At 41.5% G+C, this 25608-nt stretch overlaps 1 protein-coding gene across 10 annotated transcripts in view; it reads right to left on the reverse strand.

Moving 5' to 3' along the window:
• Positions 1 to 25608, reverse strand: part of Itpr1 (inositol 1,4,5-trisphosphate receptor type 1) — a 342111-nt gene that overhangs the window by 289144 nt on the left and 27359 nt on the right. For all 10 annotated transcript variants that reach the window (XM_057761465.1, XM_057761436.1, XM_057761425.1 and 7 more), the window contains exon 4: positions 24456 to 24526. In XM_057761465.1, coding sequence (XP_057617448.1) covers positions 24456 to 24526 — 71 coding nt within the window. The remainder of the gene's footprint in view (positions 1 to 24455; positions 24527 to 25608) is intronic.

Raw genomic sequence — 25608 nt, forward strand, 5'->3', positions numbered from 1 at the left:
GTGACTGTCTGTTTTCATTGAATATTTGAGGAAATTGGGACCCAGAGATGTCAAGGACATTGTGACCCACAGAATCTGCATGTGTATTATCCCAGACACATATTCCTGGTGAAAGTAGCAATATATTGATTTCTTTAAAATGGATCATATGTTTGTTTATTAAAGATTATCTTTGTTTTCTGTGAAAAAAAAAATAACATGAAGCCCCTCTGTTTAAAAAGCCACAGTGTCTCTAGACACTGTGACTAAGCCGGGCGGTGGTGGCGCACGCCTTTAATCCCAGCACTCGGGAGGCAGAGGCAGGCGGATCTCTGGGAGTTCGAGGCCAGCCTGGTCTACAAGAGCTAGTTCCAGGACCGGCACCAAAGCTACAGAGAAACCCTGCCTCGAAAAACCAAAAAAAAAAAAAAAAAAAAAAAAAGACACTGTGACTTTGATTTGCAATCTCCTCATACAAAGCTTAATGATTCCTAGCATTCCTGTCAGTGCATTAGGCCATTATGGTATTTTTTTTTTTTTGAGATGGTTCTGGCAGTAAAATGAGTACAGTACAAGAGGAAGGACCTGAGTTCAGATTCCCAGCACTCATATAAGAAGCCAGTGAGGCAGCATGCGTCTGCAAACTCAGCTTTGATGGGTCACAGACAGGGGCGTCCCTGAGGCTCACTGTCCAGCGAGTCCAACCAAATCTGTGAGCTTCAGCTTCTGTGAGAAACCTGTCTCAAAGAACAAAAGTGGAGGGCAATTGAGAAAGACACTCCCCTTCCCCAAACATGTGCATGTACACGGACATATTAACACATACAATAAGCAAGCTCCATTATTTTTACATTTATTTATTTGTGTGTGGGGGTATTGGTGGGGGGTCTGCCTCCCCACCCCCACACATACACGGCAAACATATGGAGGTCATAGGACAAGTGTCAGTAATCCCTTTGCTCCTTCCAACAAGTGGGATCTGGGGATGGAACTCAGGCTATCTGGGTTGGCAGGAAATACCTGTACCCACTGAGCCATCTTAACAGCCCCCATGGTATTTATTTAAACTCATTATGCAAACTGGTATTTGGAATAATTTTACAAAACATTTACACACTATAATTCTTTAAACAGCCAACAATTTCTAAAAATAAACAAATAAATGTTTAAATCAGCCAGGCATAATGGCATAAAATATTGACTGGATCCCAGCAGTCAAGAGGCAGAGGCAGGCAGATCTCTATGAGTCTGAGGCCAGCCTGGTGTTCATAGAGGGTTTGGGTCCACCAGAGCTACATAATAAAGCCTAGTATCAAAAAACAAAACAAAACAAAAACAACAACACCAAAAGCCTCTGCAAAGACTTCCTCTGCTGACTTCGAGCCCAGACTGCTTAGTGTTATTTGAGCTCTGGGACAGAAAAGAGAACCCAGCCCCCTTCTCTTGAAAGTGATTGCAGAGTAACAGGAGAACACACATCAGTTTCTGCAACAAGGAGTCCCTTTTTGCTGAGGGGAAAATAACAGCCCAAGTGTTCTAAGGGAAGGTGAGAACTGGACCAGCTGCTCTCCAGTGTTAACTGCAACTTCTGTAGTTGAAACTGCTTCTACAGTTTAAAGAGGTAATACAGGGTCCTAAAATCTCACCAAATCTGCAAGTCCACTTAGCCGTAGCCCTAAAATGAAGTTCGTAACCTAAGTCAGGCATCCCCCTCCATAAAAATGACTTTCATGTCACCTCGAAGGGACATGGAATATGATCACTGGCACAACCCCAATGAACAGGACAAAGAGTTCATTCATGGCTGCCTGTCCATTTCATAAAGAGGTAAACGGGCTGCAGGGAAAGGTGCTGAACTTTATTTTCTGCATAAGGGAAATTAAACATCTGCTAAGCCTGACGTAAGTTAAACACCAGAGAATGAGAAGTGTGTGGCTGAGCGTTTACTAAAAGACAAGAACATCCTACTTTCGTATGCATACATACAACTTAATACTCGACAAGTTCTTGGATAATGTTGTACAAACACCTCTGGAAAAGTTAATCCAAACGTGTAACTAACCAGACTTGGTGTTTGCCTGGCACAAGGGTGGAAATATGAAGATGAACACAGGCTGAGATGTAATTCTCAATTAATTAGACAAATTCAATTGCACTGGTTTTAATTCAACTGCAATTTAATCTTGGCAGTGTCTTTCCACTTACAGTCAGATCAAAGTCTTATTAACTTTATCCACTACTGCAAACAAACCAGTGCTGAGCCAAGGAGAGACTCCATTCAGAGGGAGTTTTTAATGACAACGTCTAAAAACCTCTTGGCCTGTGCCTACTCAGTCACCCTACAAAGCTCTGACCTATGTTCGGAGTTGAGAGGCAATCTGATTTTTAAATTCAAGTGAAAAATAGCCAAGGGGGATACTTTGGCAGAAGGTCAAAGCCCCCTATTGAGGTGGTTGTATGGCAATACTTCATAGGTGGGTTTTTAAAAAACAATCTAAAATACTAGAGTGAAACAAAATTATCTAAATGATTCCCTTGCCCTCAAATAACTGCACTGTAGAAGTGGTTCAGTGACAGAGCTCTTGCCTAGCATATAAAAAGCCATGGGTTCAAAGTCCAGCACAGAAAAGTAATGAAGTTAAAAAATGTGCTGGCCACACATACACAAACACTCATGCAGACACACACAAATAAATAAGATACAATCTTTAAAAAAAAATTCTAAGACAGAAGGGCTAAGGAGATGATTCAAAGGTTAAGAACATTTGATACACAATTAAAAGGACCAAAGTTCAAATCTGAATGCAAGCCAGGCTTCCTGCAAATGTCTCTAACTTCACCGTGGAGGGGTCAATGCCCTTTTCTGGCTGCCACCTGCACACAGGAGCACAGGTGCACGTGCCCACTCAGGAGCACAGATGCACATGCCCACTCAGGAGCACAGGTGCACATGCCTACTCAGGAGCACAGGTGCACAGGCCCACTCAGGAGCACAGGTGCACATGCCCACTCAGGAGCAGGTACACATATCCACTCATGAGCTCATGCCCACTCAGGAGCACAGGTACACATGCCCACTCAGGAGCGGGTGCACATACCCACTCAGGTGTGCACACCCACTCAGGAGCAGGTACACAGCTACTCATGAGCACATGCCCACTCAGGAGCACAGGTGCACATACCCACTCAGGTGTGCACACCCACTCAGGAGCACAGGTGCACACACCCACTCAGGTGTGCACACCCACTCAGGAGCACAGGTGTACATACCCACTCAGGTGTGTACACCCACTCAGGAGTGCAGGTATACATACCTACTCAGGAGCATATACCCACTCAGGAGCATAGGTGCACACACCCACTCAGGAGCACATGCCCGCTCAAAAGCACAGGTGCATATACCCACTCAGGAGCACAAGCCCACTCAGGTGCGCATACCCATTCAGGTGTGCATACCCACTCAGGTGAGGATACGGCTCATGCGTGCATGAATTCATGCAGAAAATTCAAAGAACTTAAAACATAATCTTAATTTTTAGAAAAATGAATGGGCTTGTATCTTTTCTTAGGTCCTATCTATCACAATACTACATAAACTCTAGGGCAATTACAGCGAATGCTTGTGACAGGTAAATGGATTATATTTCTGGTATAAGTAGATGGGAAAGAGGATGGGAATGAACAGTTACTGTCTGCCTATAAGATATATAAAAGACCAACTCTGCTGGAAATGGTATTTTACAGCATACATAACTAAACAAACACTACTCACTTCTAGTAAATGGTGAGTAGTAGCTGACTCTAAGTCTCACTATGAAATCTTTGATATTATCAATGTGGCATTTTGCTTTCCTGCATGCCAAAGTCCTTTGAAGCTGTGAAGTAGAGGTTCTGGGAGCACTGACTTCGGTCTTTTCGTTGCTTATGTTAGAGCTTCCCATTGTGGGTAAGTATAGAAAAATGTTTCAACTTCTTGGCTAAGTAAGTGACTTTAATAAATGCTGGTGACTCATATAAATAAATATGAAGGAAAGAAATGGGCTAGTCTAATTTGAAGATTGTGTGATTCTTAAAACTGAGGAGCAAGAAAAAAATGCCAGGCTTAATTCTTCATAATGCAGAGATTAAAATTTACCAGGAGATAAGAATGACTGCAAACACTATCACACTGTAAATTATTCCTGGCCCAGGCCTGGCATGGCATAGACTTGCAGGAAGTTATGTTTTGCTTTATTATCAATCCAATATACTATCACATTATGTATGAAGAAGCGAGGGTCCAGATAGGTCAAGGGCATTAATGAAGGTCAAGCTGGTATTCACAGACAAAGCAAGCTCTTAAAGCCAAACTGTTTTCAGAACACCAGAAGTCAGTCTTCTGGTTTCCTTGTCCTATCTTATGCGCTCACACTTCCTTACACAGCACTTCCTCCAGGGTGGTCATACCAGACTTACATAGAATGCAGCACACAGCAATTCTAAGACAACAAAGCAGCATAGTTCTCTCCTTGCCTGGTTTATTTTGCTGAGTCTGAAACACCATCCTACACATCTGCCATTAAATTATCTGTCTATTCTTTAGAAAGACTCACAACCTTTCAGCATAGTACATGATGTTTAAAGCAAGACCACAAGCACAATCATGCCTGAAGGTTTCTGGTGATGAACACACACGTTTGCCACTGAGAGGCGGGGCAGTAGAAAATGGGCCAAACACAAAAAGCTTTGAAGCAAGAAATTTTGGAAAAGAGGAAAGATTCAGAAATGGCCTCTTGGACTCAAATCTCTGCTCTACATTTTGCTACCATTTTTAGCCGACTCGAGTTTCACAAACCGTTGGTCACCTCATCCCTCACCTAGGAAGTGGGCAAAACCCACCGGCTTCAGCGAGCTGAGATGAGGGACAGTGGAAGACAGGGAGGTGAGTGGAAGGTTCTGGAGCACACATGCTCTAATGCACCAACAACTAAAACACCTAAAAGTACCTAGAGAAGATATTCCTGCTGGCTAACTCTACCACCAGACAGTTCTTCTTCCAACTCGGAGGAAGAACCGAGAGAGGGAGACGGACATCTTGATCACCGTGGTGATTTGGTTGAGTGAATACCCACACGTTTACAATGTGCTGGGCATTGTTCTAACCCTCTTGAACAGTGAGTCCCAAATAACATGTTTTGTTTCGCTTGTATAGCTTTGTTATCCTGTTCTGGCATGGCGATAGAAAAGTAACTAAGACAATAACATTTTGAAAGATATAGTTGCCTGTATTCATTTCAGATGTTCTTTTACAGGCAACTTCAACTAGAAAAAGACCTGTTTGTTCTTATGGATGCTGCTGACAAAGTCACTGCTCTTCAACTGACAAAACATTAAAAACTAATGGACAGAAACTCACATGGAATTGATATGGGATTTCCCTCTGTATGTTGTGAGTATGTTTTATTGCCACAGGTTAATAAAGAAGCTGCTTTTGGTCAATGGCTTAACAGAATATAGCCAAGCTAAAAAGGATATATAGAGAGAGTAGTAGGCGGAGTCAAAGGAAAAAGCCATGTAGCCACTGCAGGAGACAGACACTGGATGCAAACTTACCCGTAGGCCACAACCACATGGCAATACACAAATTAATAAAAATGGTCTAATTTAAGATATAAGAGCTAGCTAAAAATATGCATAAGCTAATAGGACAGGCAGTGTTTTAACTAATACAATTTCTGTGTGGTTATTTCGGGTCTGGGTGGCCAGAAAACAAACAGCCACCGCCAACAGAAGGTCCTCGAAGTGTAATCAATATGCCACAAAGATGTACCCTGTTGTCCATGCTAAGAACTTCCAATTCCTTTCTGATTCACTGCTTCTTATCACAGTGTCATAGAAAGAGGCCTACTTCCCCCAAACTCTGAGAAACTTAGAGTGAGGCTGAAATACAGCTCTGATCAGCGAACGTAGACTGCTGTGGGAAACACCTTGGAATAGAAACAGGAATGAGACCAGAGCTCAGGGAACTCTGAGCTCCCTCACTCTGACTCACCTCTCACTCCCTGCTTTAATAAATACAATGGCTGGGGTGGCCACTGCACTCTATAAGCAACAGAAGTGACAGGAGTATAAAAAGAAGAACTCATGCCAGGGAAATGAGAAGTAAAAAGAATAATACCGAGCCTATCACTGTAGCTAATGCTTTCCATCTCAGTTAACAACAGAAGTCCTTATGTTTTTTTAAGCCGTTGTTTCTTGATTGTAGTCAAAAGCACCCCCAATAAATATAAGAATCCTTCTAAGTCCCTCATCCATGGAAGAGGATATTTTATCTGCCTGGCACCTTTTGGAAACCTAGAACCTGTTTGTTTGTTTGCTTGTTTAATTTAGATTAAACTGATACTAATCCAATGGTTTCCATGTGAGCTTCCATATTAACACAGAACATTCCTAATCCTTATCCTAACATTCCTAATACTTGAGCGTAAAGCAACTGCAGTACTGGAGTAAATCTGACCCAAGCAAGATTAACTTGAGTCCCCTTCCTATACTTTGAATATTCAAAACCAGAGATCAGTCTCTTCTCAATGATGCATTTGAGGGCTCCTGGTAACCACATTTTCCATCACACAGATAATGATTTGTTGTGAACAAAAGACTTGACTCGTTTCCATTTCCTTTCTTTAGCGTGTAACAGATGGGATACCCTGAATGAGCCTCTCAACTAAAACATTAAAATCTTAAGGAAATAGTAAAACGCATTTGAAATGCATTCAATGAAGCTGTTACCCAGTCACGGAATCAATGAGGCCAATATCATTGATCAGTAGCAGGGGCGCCTGTCCATTCTTAAGCAAGCATCCTCCTGAAGAATTCTAGAAAACCCAGAGATCTGTGGCAGGACATCAAACACCAGACAAGGCTTCAGCCCACTCAAGGTTGAAGTCTGAATACAGCTCAGATGACTAACTCCTTGCAACGGTAAATACCAAACAAGTCCACCCTAAATGATGGGGGATAAGGCAACTTATTTTTAATTCAGTTCATCTACAGGGGAAAAAATGACATAATAACTTAGAAGAACCAGGGTAAGACTTCATATTGGCTTGCCACTGTGTTTCATGCCAAACTGAAAATCTGTGGATTTTATGTAGAAAATAAACAGAAAAAAAAACATTAAAAAACCTGCTAATAATTTGACTTCAAGAAATTTTGAGGTGGCAGCACTTCAGGCAACAGGCAGCAGAAAATCATTTCCTCTGAAGGAGTATAACATCAAGCCAGGCCTCAATGAAACTCCACAGATGAAATGTTAAAAAATACATAAGCACATGATCAGAATCACCACACTCAATGGAGAATTATGTTTAGAAATAGCCAACACAGAAAGAGAGATCTGGAGGCACTGTAGCTATTAGAACTTTTACAGATAAACTACTTCAGGAAAATACCTTATGGAACAGAAAATAAAACAGAGGCTTCAATGTAGGAAGGAATGAGATCAACCAAACATATGCAGAAGATCCAAAAGTAATTTTTTTGGAACAAAAATATAAATAAAATTACTCTCTCTAATGAGCGTAGCATAGACTTAGTCAACAAGAATATGGTCACACACGTCTTTAATCCCAGCACTGAAGAGGCAAAAGCAGGCTGGTCTCTGAGTTCAAGGCAAGCCTGGTTCACATAGCAAGTTCCAGGACAGCTAAGGCTACAAAGAAATCCTGTTTCAAGAAAAAAAGAAAAAAAAACAAACCAAAAAGAATAGATGATATGAAATAAGAAGGTCCAGGCTAAATAGCAAAATTGTAAATAAAAAAGTAAAAAAAAAAAAAACAAAAAACAAAAACCTGAAGTTCCAGAAAGTAGCATTTGCATAGTTCTTAATTCTCCATAATTATTTACAAAAGCCAAATAAAATCTGGAAATCTAGTAAATATTGGACATAATTAACAGAGGGAAATAAACACTTGGATTCACAGGAGGAAGACTGTAGAGACCAAAGGCAGAGAGAAGATCGGAAAGTTAGCAAAAGGAGAAAAGACACAGGACATTCTGTCCTCAGCACTTGAGCAGACACAAAAAAAAAACCAAAGCTGAGGGGGAAGTGTCCATAATCTACAAACCTATATCAAGCAAACTACCAATTACAAATAAAAGTAAAATAGACAAAAAATGAAGATATTTTCAGAATTCCTCAAATTTAAGGCAGCTTCTTGAGGCAGGAAAAAATTATCTGAGATATAGACTGATTAAATACAAAGGTCAGGCCAATTTTTTTAAATGGAATATGAAACAAACTTATACTTACTTAGCAAAACTAGACAAACAACAAAAGAGCTCTACCTTTAGGGACAATAAAAGCAAGTACTGAGAGAGGAGAACAAGAGATTAAACATTTTAATATCTTGACACTATGGGAAAGAATGACAATCATCAATTTCAGGCTTAATAAAAGATGTGGGGTAACTACTAAGACAAACACAGGACGTATGACCCGCAGTCCAGCACAGGTGAGCCCAATGGAACAGACGCAATAGCAATCCTTTAAAATCTTCAAGCAATGAAATAAAGCAAGCAAACAAACAAGAGAAGAACTTATAGAAAATTACTTCAAATATACTGGTATCTTCAGCAACTCTAGATGAGCTAAAGATTTCAATTAATAGACAAAGCCAGAGCAACGTTTAAATATCTGCTTAGCTATGGCTTACGGCATATATCTCTAAAATATGGCAGATCATTTAAAACTTAAGGTTATACCCATAAAAAATTAAAAAATGATTCTGTTATCAATGTTTTATTTAGCATAAACTAAAGTGAGCCTTAGTACATAAAACATTAACAGACAAAAAGAATGTGTCCTACCATAGTGATAAATAGCTTACTGCCAAACTAACAGTTTCAGCACTTTCGTCCTGTATTAGCATAACCTCACTACACATAAAAGAAGAAAACAAAACTATAAGGCAAACTGGTAAAATCCACTGTTGAAATTTAACTTTTATGAATTTTATTTACATTAAAATTCACATTCTTGCTTGGGACACAGTTCTTTGACCCTAAACACTTATATAAATCTATGTCGTTACTACTGTAGTTAGGATGTTGAGCAGTTGAACATGCCCAGAACATTAATAGCAGAAAAGCTGAACAAACAACTTTCAACAACTGTTAGATCCAACAGACAGAAAGAAATAGTGAAACTCAGACGCCCTCAGATTATTAAAAAAATAATAATAATAATAACCAAAAACACTCTATGCAATAGGAAATATAAACACACCCCTGGGGCTGCACAGATTCAGCAAAGAGCGAACGGTGCAAGCATCAGAACCTCACTTCAGTTCCCAACACCCCCATGAAAAGACAGACATGGTAGCCACACTTTAATTCCTACAGTGAGAAGATGCAGAAAGGCAAATACTTGAGGCTCTTGGGCTAACCTGCCTTACTGAATGGGTGAGCCCCAAGTCCCACTGAGAAACCCTATCTCAAAAAGCAAGGTAGCTGGTATCTGAGTAACCACACCCAGGGTTGAATTTCTGGCCTCTCCATGGTCACATACACGTAAAAACAAACAACCACATACAAATAAATACACATACACAAACACTTCTAAGTAGTAATGGACAAAAACTGTAATTAATATATTAAAATAATTAAAATTCAGTAACAGAAAATCTCTTATGGCAAAATGTGTAGAATACAAGTAAAGCAATATTTAAAGGCACTTACAGCTTATAATGCTTAACAACATAATTTGAGAAGTAAATTAATTTGTATATTAATTATCCAACTTAGGAGAGCAATAAGAAGGGTTGAGAGATGGCTTACTCTCTAAAGAGCCATGCAAAAAGCTGGGCATAGCATCCTGTACCTGTAGCCAGTCAGGCAAACCAATCAGTGAGCTCTAGGCTTGGTGAGTGAACCTGACTCAGAAAATAAGCTATCCAGGAAGATACCTAACATTGACCTCTGGCTTTCACAAGAGCATGCACTGGTGCACCTATGCACATGCGTGCACACACACACACACACACACACACACACAGAGTAAATTAAGAGGTGGGCAGGAGAGTTCCTTTCAGCGAAGAGAAAGCTTCCATGTGCTTTCAGTTCACCATTCTGTTGTTCGTGGCCACATAACTTCAGACGCTTGGGATCCTCACATCTCTTACCGACTCTAAGCACTTAGCTTCCCTTGTCATTTATCAGGAACAACTGGAAACGAGAGAATTCAAGGTCTTCTCACATCTGTTGGGTCTCTTGCCACAACAGTAAAATATTCACAGGTTCTGGGAATCCAGCAAGGGGGTATCATTGAGGAATATTGGGGAATAAGTTCCTTCAGCATTAACAAAATAAGAATGCAAGATGACACAGTACATTTTCCAAAAATAAGCTTACAACATTGACTTAAAAAGAAATAGCCCTTTAAAGACAGAAAGACTCTCAGCCAGTAGTAAGTCTTCACATAAGGAGAAAAGAAAATGAATGGCTGAGACTTCTTGGGACTTTCCTCCAAAATTCCAGTCACCGAAACCACAAGATCACAGAACAAGGAAACAAAGCAAAAGATGGACAAAGAAACCAAAATGGGTCACAGAAAATAAGGGTGTGCCCCCAGACCATTCCCTTTCATCCTTCATGTAACTTAGTCGACAAAATCTTTGGGACAGGCCTATCACCCCCAAGTCAGAGTCCTTTCTAGTTTACCATTCCACCAGCCAGCCGGTTATTACAACTCACCTCTCAGATGGTTTTGCTAAATAGCAACGCGATCCATATTAATGGAAGGGCCTGAGGATATATGTATAACGAAAACCAGGAAGTGCTTTATAGAATGCCTAGCTTTTCCAGCGAGCTCTCTTACTCATTTTTCTTACGCTGTTATTACTAAGATGAATTCAGATTATTTGGACACAATGACCTAAAGGAATAAAAGCATGTCTGAGATTCAGCATTCTCAAGAACAATCCACTAAGTAATTCTCAGTTGTCTCTCCCCTTCTAGACTATACATTCCTTAAGGGCAGGGGCCATTCCTTTCCATCCAGGTAGATGATTCAGAAGCAGTCAAGACTCCTTTACAATTCACTAACCTTTGGGGCTGCTTTTCTGAGAGTCTTGCCAAGGATGCATTTTCCATTGCAATAGTTAAGATTCCAGTACAGAAATAAGCAAACTGGCAAGAGGCAGGAAAGGCAAACAAATAATTCATCTTCCCTCAAGTATACTTCATCCTTCGAATTCTATTAAATAAACATCTTAAGGTAAAATTACAAAGCTAAATCATAAAAATTATATGAGAGAAAACTTCCTAAAATGTTATGGACATGGAGCTGTGATGGTGGAAATTCATCAAAACATGGGGATTAGTGATAAAGCCAGCACTCAACTGTGCCTTGTCTGGGCCTGTTGGCATAGGCCTCTAATCCCAGCACTCAGGAGGCAGAGGCAGGCCTTTGAGTTCAGGGTCAGATTTTCATGACAGTTAGGGTTACATTGGGAAGATCATGTCAAGGAAAAAAATGGCAAGAAAGTCAACGAAGGATCAGAGAATCTCATTCTTACCTACAAAACCTGAAAGCTACTTGACCATTTTCAAGCTAACATAAGATTAATGGTATTTTTAATATTTCCAATCAAGTTCGGAAAGATAAACTACTGTAGTTCTTAACAGGCAGTTAATGGGGAATGCCAAATTTTACATAATCTACATACAGATCATGGTTTGGGGCTCTATCACTACTCCATGACTAATGGACTACAGAGCCGGAGGGCTGGGGGAGGCGGAACACAGCTGGATTGAAACAAGGAGATGTTGGCTCCATTTAATGACATGTTAAGCATTCAAAGTAGTAGGAGTCTAAAAACAAGTTGGAACTGCTCAAAAACACCAAGATTTCACTCAGGAAATACTGCCCTTCACACCCACTAACCAGACCTCAATGCATGACCATGCCAGCTCCCGCCTCGGCATCACTTTCACGCCATGCCTTGATTCTGTACCTTGCAGGAAACAACCAGAAATAACGTGGGATGTGATGTTTTGCTCTCTCAAAAAGCTGTATAACCTCATTCCTGACAGTTCTGAAAATAAAATCAATCCTAATATTAAAACAAAACAAACAAACAATAACAACAGAAGAAAAAACACTCAAATTCTCCTAGTTTGCAAAAGACCAATCAAGACGGATTATGGGTTTCCTTCCTCCTCAGCCCAGGTCAGAGGACTGCATTCCCTTGGGCTTTTATAGCCCTGGATAATATTTAATTAAATACTCTGTTCTGACTGCTTTATGTACTAGAGAATACTAATTTTAGAAATCCAGTTAGTTGTTTCTCTCTAACTGTATGTTATTATAGCGAAGGTCAAATTTTTCACTGAAACTATGGCAATGACACCCCGGTACTTTTTTGCCGACAAGACTAAAACAAAATTCTCAAGACAGTTTTCCGCTTAATGGCTGAACCTGTACTGGATTATTCTGTTTCTCCTCTTTGCCTCGAGTACCACATTTATGGGATGGCTGAGGGGTGGGAAGAGGCCTCAGTTGCTGCAATTCACTAGCGTGAGTCCGAGTGAGCATATATCTAAGTGTCATCGCTAGTAACATTTTTAGATGCATATCATTTTAGCAGCATAAAACACTGAGACATTTCAGAGGCACCCAAATTGGAACATAAATATACCTGGAAAAATACCAGACCCGAGTGGGGGCATACACTTTTACATTTTAGTAAAAGGAAGAATCCTGAACTTATCTTCTTAAATATTGCAACTACGCAGATTAATTTTTTTTCATACTGCTCTGCAACCACTGGCCTCACGAGAAGAAAAGAATGACTCTTTGATGAGGTGCGTCTAGTTCTCCACACCTATGGATGCTCTCCTTGTACTACTGCCAAACCAGTACTATTGAGAGGAGCGTAATTTTGGCCTCATGTTTGCACGCCTGAGAGAGAGTGGTCACTTTTGGTCAATGCTACAGAAGTAATCTATCAGCATCCCTTTTAGAAGTGTGATTGCCCTTGGAGACAAAAAGCACAAGCCAAATGGTCTCAACCTCACCAAACTTGCACCCCCTGGGGGTAGAGACAAAGAGGTGGCTTTGGAGAAAGACCAGACTGGCTTTATCTTCCTTGTGTCAACAGTCTCTGCAGGACTGCTGCTCAGATAAGGGAAACACAACTTCCTCTTCTCTCTGCTAAGCTTGTAATGGTAGACAGAAGGCAGGATTGCCATCACAAGCAAAGGGCCTATCAGTTACTGAGGCTGATCAAGACTTGTGAAGGAAAACACCTGAGAACTTCCTTTCCAAAGGCCAGTGTCTGTCAGGAATATCCTCCCAATGGCTGCCACATTCAGTAAAACCTACAAACCTGAGAGGTTAAAATTGGCCTACCTATGGATACATGAATGTAGTTTTTAAGTACAAACAGACCAGTGTTATAGAATATGGCAAGAGGCGGAGCCATACTGGGTCTTTCTAAGAAATGTCCTAAAAGCTGCTTACATATTCAATCACTATGGCTTTTAGGTATTGGGCACTTAGGCTTCGTCATACATGCTGGCAGTGGTTCATGTGCACTGGGTCATCCTGAGACAGTATCACCATGTCTGTACTATTTTATGGATCATCACCGTCAGTAGATGGGGAAAATGAGGCTTGGAAGGTTTACTAGACCTGTCCACAGCCACCTCACTAGTAAAAGGCAAGGCAAAGGTTTGGATCCACGTCTGACCCCATAGCCAGGCTCCAGCCACTCCATTCCACTGACTCTCCACAGCCACTTCCTTGCTTGCTGCAAACACATTCAGCAGGACCTTAACTTGGCAGGCTTTTGTTTTTGCCATTTGTTGATCTTTACACATATTCAGTCATTCCATCTCTCCACCATTTTGCAACCTTCTCTACCGACTAGACTGAACCCATTTGGTTTCCCAAGAACCTCTCAGCGTGACTGCTGGATCTACACTCTCTCCAGCTGTTTGCTGATCCATGGCCCAACCATAGGGCTTCCACAGGAAGCCGAGCAGAAGAACAGCTGGGTCCTTTGGTGCAAAAACAGACACTGTCAAAGGAGAGCATCTACCTAACCTCTGTCCTAGAGCAGAAATTCTATCTCTGAGCCCCCAACAGATGCTCAGTACCAATTGACCAGAGGAAACACCTAGATACAGGAGTCTTCAGGAGTGACCAATCCAGACTTACAGTCAGGACCAAGCTCTTTACAGCTAAAGCACTCTGCTCACTCTTGGCCAAGTCCCACAGACCTGACTAGGAAGAGGCACCTATCATTGTCTCTGTAGGAACCCTGCAAGAGCCAGAGGGTCTGTTTAAAAACACAATGCCCCAAAGTCTCACCTCCTATTTTCTGTTCCTGGGATACAGTCTGTCTATCAAAAGCAGAGTTAGGAAGTCACTAAGCAGCTCCTCAGCCCTACACTGACTCCCCTGGTGGCAATGACTGTGATAAACCAGTCCCTACACCTAGGCATAAAGAATGCAAAGGTGGGAGTGGTGCGTGCTCACACACGTGATGAGAAGTGCTACTACAGCTTGATTACAGTGTGGTCTCGCACTCTAGAGTTGAGACCTTGCCTCTAGCTGACCTGCTGACCCTGCGTTCGCTCGATTTCTACTGGACAACATGCCTGTTTGATTTGGTTTATAGCAAGAGGCCCCAGGCAGCTTCTGAGCAGCACAACTCTACCAGTTCTCCAGATGTGGGTTCAAATCCAGGTCCAGTCTGGCTCCCCACACTCTCTAGAGTCAAGGCACCCAACTGTCAAATAGAGACAATAACACCACCTGCATCATGGGGTTGCTTTAGCCATTACTCATCAATAAACATATGACCCTGCCAGAAGGCCAGACACAAGACAGTCAAGGAATCTTGAAATTGTAAACTTCACAGGGGCAATAAAAATTCAATGTTAAAAAACCAAACCAAAACAAAACAAAAATAACCTCTGAGGATGGATCAGTTTTCTCTCCTGGTCACAAACACCTAAGATTATCAATCTATAGAGAAAGGTTTGTTGGGCTAACCATTTTGGAGCTGGTGATTGGTTGTCCCTACAGCAAAGCAGCACAATACAGTGAGAGCATGTGGTGGAACAGTCAACTCAGTAAGAAGGAGAAAAAGAAGTCCAGGGCATCTCCTACCCCAACACAAACCCTGCAAAAGGCCTAAAGTCTTCTCACTAGGCCAACCTTTTTAAGGTACCACCACATCCTTGCCTAAGTCTTTATACTGTGAGTCTTTGGGGGCCAATCAAGATCCAAGATGTAGCCAAAAAATGAGACCAACTGCAGCCCACTTTCCAGGGAGAAGACAAGCCTTTTTGGAACTGCCAGACTCACATCTTTTGGAAAGAGATTACGGCATGAGACAGCATACTAAAAAGATCGGAGGCCAGTTGACTTGAAATGTCATCAATGAAAACACAGTTGGGCTGAGAACCACGAAATATCAAACCAGGAAAAACACTGACTCCCCTTCAACCGACTTTTACTAAGAATCAACATTATAAGCATTGGGTCAGACAGGCTAGGCAATGTATGGTACTTCCACATGCCCTGAAGTCTAGGGGAGAAGACAAAAGTAGAAGACAGTTATAATAAACACTATACTGGAAGGTCAGGGTTACAGAAAGACCGTATCTCTAGTCTGTAGATGGTGCTCAGAATGGCATAGTTGGAGAGCTCACAGCAGAGGCAACTGAGAAATGGGATGATTTTCACTAGGACAAAAAAAAAAGGCAAAAGTTGTATTGGAGCCAGACAACTTCTGGTTCTCCCTTCTGGTTCTGTCATTTCTAGCTATATCATCCTGGACCAAACATCCCACATCCTGTATGTCAGTTCCCCATCTATAAAAGAGCACCTCCTTTTAGAATTGTTCTAAGACCAAATGAACTGATGTATATAAAGGACACTGTACAAATTAAATAAACTGATTTAACTAATTTAATTAAAGACTGTGCAAAGCACTGAGAACCATTTATTTGTATTTATAGATGGCAGATTACTCACAAAGGAAGATGAGACAAAAGGGGTGTGTGTGTGTGTGTGTGTGTGTGTGTGTGTGTGTGTGTGTGTGCCTTTAATCCATGATCCTGAAGAGAAAAAGGAAACTCCAGGCAGTCTGACTCCAATTTTGACACAGCATCATTCTCTGCCCCAGCAGACTAGTTACACAGCTCTAACTTCCTCGCTTGTCAAATGAGGTTATCATAAGCTCAAGTGATTCACCTCGTGTTTGTCTTCACTGATGCCCTGAAGACAGGATTATAAGAACCCTCTGCCAAAAGGAAAGTCCTTAATCAACCACTACATACTGCTGTCAGAAGAACCATATAATGATATGACAATTTGACCCAATTACACTGGCTGGGATTTCAAAATCCATTTGTTCTTGAGTGAAGGAAGCCACATCGCGTCAGTGAGATTGAATTAGATGACATGGTAATCATATTTATTTTGCTAGGAACATTTTCGGTATACACAGTTGAAAATTATTCTCCATTAGCAAGGGATTAACTATTAGGGTAACTGAATATGAAACAGACAATGTTGTCCTGTTTTCCAATAGGTGACTCAAATATTCAAGAATGAATGGACTCAAAGCATGAGAATACCCATGCTCACTCATTATGCGAGGGACATCTCATATTTTCCAGAAAGTGGGTAGAAACATAGGGAGCTGCTCGCAGGAGTGTGTGGGACTCCTGCAATAATCAAGCTACAGGAACCAGCCCCACTGATTGTGTAACACCCTAGAAGCATTCTAGGTTGCCCAGGGAATTGACTTAAATTACAGCTTTGTTCCCTTTAAATGGAGTCTGTTGGTACAAGATTGAGATAAGCTAGCAAATCTGAAATGAAGATTACAAAAACCTACTAATCTTTTTATTAAATTTGAATTGACTTTGTGAATAAAGAACAAGTTGCAAGAGCCTCTCCTACAAGGCAGCTTCAAGCATGCGCAATATCGTCAAAATGCTCCGTGGCTTGTATCTGACAGGTCCCTTAAATAGACTGATTTTTCTCCACTACTTAATAAGACAGGCAAAAAATAAATTCTGTATTCCCATCATGGATTAGAATTAGAAGAACAAACAAAATTTAAGTTCAGCCCTCCCCTTTACATGTAGGTATTTAAAACTAAATAAGATATGGGTTCATTCCTTGGATGCCTTGCCAAAAGGAGGGGGGGTTGCTTAGCAACAATTAAAACAATGTGCAGCAAAGGAGCAGGGTTTGAAAGAAACCTAAGCCAACAAGCTTTCTTTAGTCACCCTGGAAGACCTCTGTGACCCGAGATCCTGGCTGTGACTCCTTCTGGCCCCAGGGTGAAGTCTGGCTGTTCCCTTCTTATCTTGACAGAGACAACTTGTAATCCCAGGGAGATTGGGACCTACTTCTCAGCAGCATGAGGCTCCTGAATACCAGCGCTTTCTTGTGAAATATTAACCTGCCCATTTCCAGTCCTGGCTGCAATGTTTGGAGTTGGAAGGGATTGGAGGAGTTACTTCATTTAAACTGCACTTAACAAATAGGGAAACGGAAACATACAGACAGAATGATCCCTCCAAGATAACGAAGCAGCTTTTTCTAGCTTTGGCCTCAGACGGTATCCTTTCCTCAACGTCCTACCTTAACTGCGGGCAAGTCTATGATCTAGTAAGTAGGTTTAGCCATATATGTCACTGAGCTTGAAATATGCTACTCTTGGTAGTTCAACTAGCGAAGTTCCCAGGTAGCTTCAAGGCCAACTACAAAGCACGTGGACCAGATATGAAACACTTCATTCCTTCTTTCCCCACTGAGCCAAACTATTAAATCTCCAAGACCCCTCGCAAAGGGACCGACATCCTTCAAGTACTCTAGACATGAAGAACAGGGGGATCTGGCAAAAGCAGAAAGGCCACAAGCCTGCATCTCAGACCCATAGCTATGCATTGGGCCTCAGAGGGACTCACCCTGGAAAGCCACGTGCTCTTCTCCAGGATCATCCCAAGAGCTAGACTCCCAGGCTGTCAATGTAGGCCCCAGGCTGAGGGACAAGACATTTTCAGCCAACACCCAAGATAAAATGCTCAGACACTGGGCTACACTGGCCTGGACTGGGCCCTTAATGGCACTACAAATAGGCCCCAAATCCTATAGAGAGTATGTGTACTCCTGATACTGTGTTGGGTACAACTAAGAAGTCATTATGCCAAAGGGTCCAGGCCTTCCTTCCTTCTTAGCATTCCTTCTCATTGAAACAACCCTCAGTAAAAGCTAGGAAGAATGTAAGAACAGAAAAGTTACATCTTGTCTGTTCTCAATTAGAAATTATGCCAGTAACAGGGGTCATGCCCTTAGAGAACCCCTGAGCCAGGGGTTGAAAATGATCTACAGGGCAAAGAAAGGAAAAGCAGAGTTTGCCCTCAGGACTCTGACATTCAGGCTCACCGTAACACTGGAGCCAGCTCCTAACATCTGTTAGCCTAAATAGCATTAGGTATGAAACAGATGTGCCCTGCTCTGGGGAGGCACTGTAGACAAAGGTACACATGAAGAGTGTCACTATTTACTCTGCTCTCATAGGACACAGGAAAGTACTTTGCCCACTACCCTTCTGCTTACATACGGAACTGCTGTGGTGTGGGAACAGATGACTTCCCAGAGAATGCAGATAACTTTTATCCCTGGAGTATAAATGGCTGACATATGGAAGGTAACCAATAAATAGTTGAATGAATGATAACCAGCCTAGGAAGCGGCATCTGACTGTCTATGGGCAAGTTACTCAACTTGGAGCCTCCATTTCCTCTGCTGCATAATGGAAACATCAATATCCACCCCCAAGGAAGTGGATCACACACACAAATTAAAAGGCGTCATTCACCAGAGCAATACTTTGCATGAAGGAAATGGACTTTCAATGTGATCAACTGTTAAATATTAGACGGGTCTGTCTCTCCAGAAAGCCCTAAGATTCTTAAAACCACACGAAACTATGTCCTAATCAACCTGCTGCTCATCATCCCGCCTACCCCCATCAGCAGAGCCAGCAGTTGGTACACCATGTTGTCTCAGTCATACACGAGCTTAGGTGGGATAACAGTGTTCAAACTCCATCACACTGTGGGAAGAGAAAGGGAATCCAGGGGCAGGGAAGACACCCAGAACATGCTAGCACACTGCAGCCTGATGCAAGCCCCTCCCTCATTGATGTATCTACTTAAAGGATGTGATTTTTTTCCTTTCACTTCAGTTCTTCCCCACTCGATTTCTCTTTCTCCTTTGCTACTCCTCCTTTCCCGTTCCGCCCTTCCTCTCCTTCTCTTTCTGAGTCAGGGTCCTCCCTCAGTCGTCAACTCACCATCTTCCTCCTGCAGTCTCTTAAGTGCTGAGATTACAGGTATGGACCACCCTGCCTGGTTTTCCCACCTTAAATGTAAACTCCTCTTCTAAAAGATTTTTTTCAGAAGCTCGACGCTTTCCATAAATTTAAATGCTGCAGTTTAGCGACACTGATATACTAACTGGTCACTGGTCCCAAGGTCAAGAATATGAGGCCAAGGTTGTTCTCTTACAGTGAAAGTTTCAAGGATAAAAATTTGACCATTGCCCCAGTGTGGGAAAGAGATTACACAATAGATGGTGTAACTCTAAAGCCTGTTTGATTCCCTCAAAGCCTGAATTCCCTTCTTTCTACTCCAACAACCCTGGAGGTTATGAATGTGAAGCAAGCAGAGGCCCAAGATGAAAATGGTGACTAGCTGTCATTCCATCTTTCCTTTCTAGAAAGTGCTTTTTATATTTAGTATCTTGAAGGGGGAGGGATGTGGAGAGATGGGAAGAGCAAAAGATAATACAGAGAAAGGAATTCACTAACCACAAAGTTTCTATTCCTGGTTTCAATCTGATGTTTTCTTCCTTATTCTTCCTAGATTGTGGGCAAAGCTAAGATCTACCAGAGAAAACAGTGATTCTGCACCCCCGTGCACAGACTCTAGCACATTCAAATGGTACCATAGTGTCTAAAGAACCAAGGTACCGAAATAACTCCAAATCTCAGCTATTTCTTGTCATTACACAGAAGGAGATGACACAGTTCAAATTCATTCAGATATAAAAGTTTGTTTATCCCAACAAAGTTTTAGGTCAAGGAAATGACATGCATGAAAAGAGAAATTCATTTTGGAAATGCACTTACAAGCATCAGAGAAAATCAAGGGCACTTAATACTTAACCCTTCTGCTTTCACTGTACAAAAGAAAAGCTAGTGCTATTAAGGCGCAACCCATCCTAATCACTGTTTGTCCATATTATCTTCAATTCTACTACCTTCGTAAGGACAGAAAGCCCCTATTCTACAGTTTTCTGGGGAAGCTCAGAAAATTATACAGTCTCTCAAGAACACTCAGCTTATACAGGACAGCAATGGACCTCAAATCTAGGCATGGAGAGTCCATGTGTGCACCCTTATACACATAACATACTCTGTACTAGAATACACCAGCTCCTATTTCTCCTAGCCTTATAGCCGCTGACTAGTCCTCTCATCTTCACTCCTTATCATCTCTGTGACCTCTGTTTTATTTTCAGTTCTTGGAAATCTTTCAAGACTCCCCATGAGTGAAAACACAGTCTTTTTCTATCTGTCCTTGTCTTCATTCATCGCCACAATGCCGTCCAGGTCCACCTACCTTGTCATAACTGACAGAATTTCCTCAAGTACTAAATTCTTTACACACATTTATCTTATATTCAAGATAGCCAGATTCAGAGGTTAAATAATGTGGCCGTGTCATACAGGTAAAAAAAAAACATGGAAATTCCATTTGAACCCAGAAAAACTCACTGGTTTAAGGTTCCATATTTTAAACATCAGGGTTGCAAATCTCAGAAGGAACTCCCAAAATAAGAACCCCAAAGTCAGAAGTCATGGGGAGTGGAACATAAACAGGCACCCTCCAATTTCCATCTACTAAAGAATGATTTAGAATTGTTCTCTATATGGGAAAGCGGTTGGCAAGCCAACAATGCAAACTAAAGCAAATCCAAGTGACTCAACGAAGCTCTGCTGATTGCTCGGATAAAGGCCCATCATTCCATTGAGCTGCTTGCCAGCATCTCTTTTTTCCATATGTGTTTGTTCAATGCAGGAGAAAAGGATCCATGAAGAATGGACTAGGAATTCCTGCAAACTGCCCATCTGCCCCATGCACAATTTCTAAACCACCAAAATAACCTTCAACTTCAAGATGTACTTATAGCTGGAGAGGCAACAATCTCTTCTGAAAGAAAGATCTTTTACTTCACTTCTGGGGGAAAGTTCTTGAAGCAGATGACATCACAGCTGAAGAAATGCTTTTAAAAAAAAACTATTAATTTTTTAATGCTTTAAAAAAAAACTATATCCTCCCCAAGTCCCAAGGTAGAAATGTCCCAAGCAGATTGGCCAGGCTTCTTATCTGCATATGGGGAGCTCAGACTCAGCACACAGAGGTCAAGAAGTTCTGACCTACATTCTCAAAATCTGCAGCTCAGCTTATTTCGAACTAGATTTCCCCACTACCACAAAACAGCTCATAACCTAGAAACTACCTAGAAAAATTAATAGACCAAGTCACTGTCTCATTCCTACCTGTACAACTAAGTCAGGACATAAAAAGAGATTGGTTGTTTCCAAATGGCCTCTTCCAGACTGTTGCTCTGATTTCAAAACAGTCTCTTCAAATCAGCCACCAGAAATGCATCCAAGCAAGAGCTACCCTGACCCTACTGCCAGGGAAACGTACATGGCTCTGGACTTCCTCTGTACTGGTCCTATTTACTTTAACGTCCTAAACCTGTATTCAAACAGCCACTTGATCATTCGTGACTTAAAAAAAAAAAAAAAAAAAACCTGGGAGACATGAAATTAGGTAAGCACAGAAAAATATATACTCTTATTTGTTAAATCTTAAAAACTTAAACTCAGAGAGGCAGGCTGAAGAATAGAGGTTACTGGGCCAGGAGGTTGGAGAGGGTCACTTAGATGGGAGGAGCAGAGACAAAAGATTTATTGTACAACATGGTAACAGCAAAGCAAACACTGGAAAACCTCAGAGTAAATTTATAGAACTCAGATCACAAAAGCAACATGAAGAAATCCATGTTAATTAGCCCAATGGAGGCATTTCACAATGCCTGCCAATTTCAAATCATACATATGTACAATTTTGTTAGCTTAAAAATGAAAAAGAGTATTTGACAATACTTTTATAAAGTAATTAATAAACATTGGTTAACTTCATTCATTGCCTTAAATTCTCGTGCATCTTTGTCTTGGCCCCCAAGGCTGAAATGGAATATGAGGTCCTGCTGGACCCAGGACCCAGTCCCCTGCTTCTGTCCAGCATCCCTTTTCTGTGTCCCAATGGCAAAAGCCAAGCCTGGATTAGCCCTTCCCTCAGCAAGGAAATTGGTAGTTTGTACTGATTAGCAATGATTCGTAGCCGTGGTTGCACAAGAGAATAACCCAGGGAGCTTTAGAAAACCCCAGTGCCCAATTAAGTGAGGAACACGGCAGGTGGGAGCAGTTATTAGCATTTTTCATAGCTCTCCAGGTGATTTCCTTGTGCAGCCGAACTGCAGATCCAAACTCCTATTCCCATCTGCCTGAAGCTATGTGGCCACAGGTGAGATACTCGGGTCTGAGTCTAATCAATGTCTTCCCATGCAGAGGAGATATGACTCTCCAACTGAGCTAACACAGGCAGCATCCTCTCTCAGCACGGTGACCAACACAGTCAATGTTGGCTTGGGAATTAATTCTCAATGTCACTCATTAAATGACATTATGGTCATTAAATAAATCCTTCATTTCTGCTCTACTCAAGATTTTGCTTTAGAATGACCCATGGAGGAGGAGCTGGCTGTGGAGAAAAAAAAAAAATACAGCAGAAGCAATAGCAGCTTCAAGTTTCTGTGACTCATTTTTTTAAAAATAGTTTTCCCTCATCCTCAGGTAAAAACATTCTCCTGATAGCCCCGTGCCAACTGGAAACAGCTCAACACCATGCTGCATCCAAATGGCTCCTTTCCATCTGAATGCCTGCCTTCTATTTCATCCTAATTTCTTTAGCTTTCATCCAAAGGAGTCAAACAGTGTCTAAATCGCTCAACACAAAGAATTTAGAAGTCAGATGATAGAATCTGCAACTGGTGACTGCTGAACCCTCGATGACTGAGGCTGTGAGTCAAATCCCTAAAACAGTGGGTTCCCAACCCCATTGCACAGAAAAATCACTACGTCACCAGGATGGTCAAGTGGTTAAGGCACTCAAGATCCAACAGACATCAGTCTGCAGTGGTCTGAGCCATGCTCTCGGTAGGACTTCTTTATGTTACATTTCTCCTTGTTGTAAGGGGTAGGGGATGCCTATGGGTCCCACTGACCATTGGAGTCCGTGCACTCAAACTCACATGCTGAAAGGAGAAAACCAACTCCAGCAAATGTCCTCTTACCTCTCCCATGGTACACACATGTACATACACAAAATTCATAAACAAATAAAAATAGTAAATGTCATTCTTAAACCACCTTAGAATCTTTTTTAAAAAAAGATGCTAGTGCAGAGCTGTGTGCAGTGGCACACACCTTTAATCCCAGCACTGGAGACAAAGGAAAAGGAGGATCTTTGTAAATTGGAGGTCAGCCTGGTCTACACAGTGAGTTCCAGAACAGCCAGAACTACATAGTGAGATTTTTTTTAAAACAACCAACCAACAAACAAACACAAAGCAGTGCCCAATCTTAAGGGTTAATTTAATTGGCCCAGAGCATCTATGGAATTGAAAGTCTTCTTTTGATAATTCTAAGATGTGGTTCAAACTGAGAACCAACACAACAGAAGTCAGAAACAAAGAGATGGCATCTAAGATGCCAACTACCTTTTGAGAAAAATTAAAAACACAGGACTACAGAAGGCGACATTAATAGGCAAGTTGCCCTGCTGTACCTTTTAGCTTAACCTCAAGTACAATAATCAAGAATATAAGGCAGCTAAGAATTACCAAGGCCCTAAGAGGGTTCATGAGATCTGCTGAAGTAACCCATGCTCCCTGTGACTGGATCCTTAAATCTCATCTGTTTGAAGAAATAGCTTTGCTAACAAAAAGCTTTCAGATGAATTAGCACTTGGCAGCACATATTCTGTAGACAAACTAAGGCCCTTATAAAAGGCATGCCAATCTTGACTAAGAATTTATTTACACATTTTTTTCAGGAAGTTTTAATGCCAGGACTTGAATCTGATTTTGAAAAATATACTTAAGTAAATAAACCTCAGGCTGCTATAGGAAGGAAGAAAGGACTGGAAGCAGGAAGGGAGGGAGGGAAGGAGGGAAGGAGGGCCAGCTATCCTCACAGTCAGAGGAACACCCTTCATAAGTTATCAAGGAAGCCCAGGTAACCACTCCATCAAAGCCACTACTTTACCTCTGAATTTCTTGGGTGGATTGTTAAGGTCCCCAGCTTCTGGCTGCACAACACAACGATCATCAACCAGGCTGCAAAAAGAAAAATAAATAAATGATGTATCACACCAAGCCTACGGAAATACAAACATCAATAAGCATTATGCAAAAGCAGACTATCCCAGGGCTTTTCCTATGTAACATTCAGAATGCCATGTTCCTTTGCCAGGGAGTGTTGGCTAAGAAGTGAAATATTCTATGCACTAAGTGAAATAAACCTAAACCCATGGCCCAACAATCTGCTTCTGTGATGGACGTGTTACTGTTTTCTGTAGCTCCTTTTCCCAGAACCACATCTGTGACAGATTTGCACACCAACATGCAATGTTGCTGAGATCTGAAAAGCTCAGCCAAGGGTCAATGCATTCGATGAATGGTAGGTGAGGAGCCAACCCTGCACCAGGAACTATACCAAGTCCTAGGATGTAGACTAGAGTCAACCAAGCCCCAGCACTGAAAGCTCAAGGCTTGGGTGTAGAAGCCATAAAAAGAAGCTAACAAGTAAGGTGTAAGGCAAAAAGGAAGAGAAGAGAACAGTCAGGGGCTATCTGGGCCAGATGCCTTCTGAAGCTGCGGGCAGAGGAAGATGTTTCAGAACTGTTCAAAAGCTGAAGTAAAGGTTGAAGGATGAGGACTGGAGCAGCTTCTGGTAATGGGAACCCAGTACAGAAGCACAGAAATGGGAAGAGCTTCGGGCTTCAAATGCACAATGATGTTACAAATAAGTAATAGTCCCAGATTACATTAGGACTGATAAATCAAATTCTGACTTCATTAAAACTTAATTTAACTTGCATAATTCTTTTCAGGAGAATCACAAAAAATATAAACGTATTTTTGAACTTCTGAGACACTAAGATACTATGAAGTTACATGACCTACCCGAGTTTCTAAAACTAGGAGAGCCAGCTCATTTTCCACACGACCATGGAACTTGATCCCAGGTACCATGCTAGGATTTTTAGAACCTTTTCCATTAACCTATGCTGCCTCTTATTCCAAATGCAAGGGACCATTAAATATTCAACTTTGACCTTTCCTATTCTCTCCTCCAAAACTGACCTTTACCTCCTGAAGTCTGCCCTGTTTTCAAGGCCCTAATTCTGAGTGTCATT

The sequence above is a fragment of the Chionomys nivalis genome, chromosome 1 (assembly GCF_950005125.1).
Source record: "Chionomys nivalis chromosome 1, mChiNiv1.1, whole genome shotgun sequence".
Lineage (NCBI taxonomy): Eukaryota > Metazoa > Chordata > Mammalia > Rodentia > Cricetidae > Chionomys > Chionomys nivalis.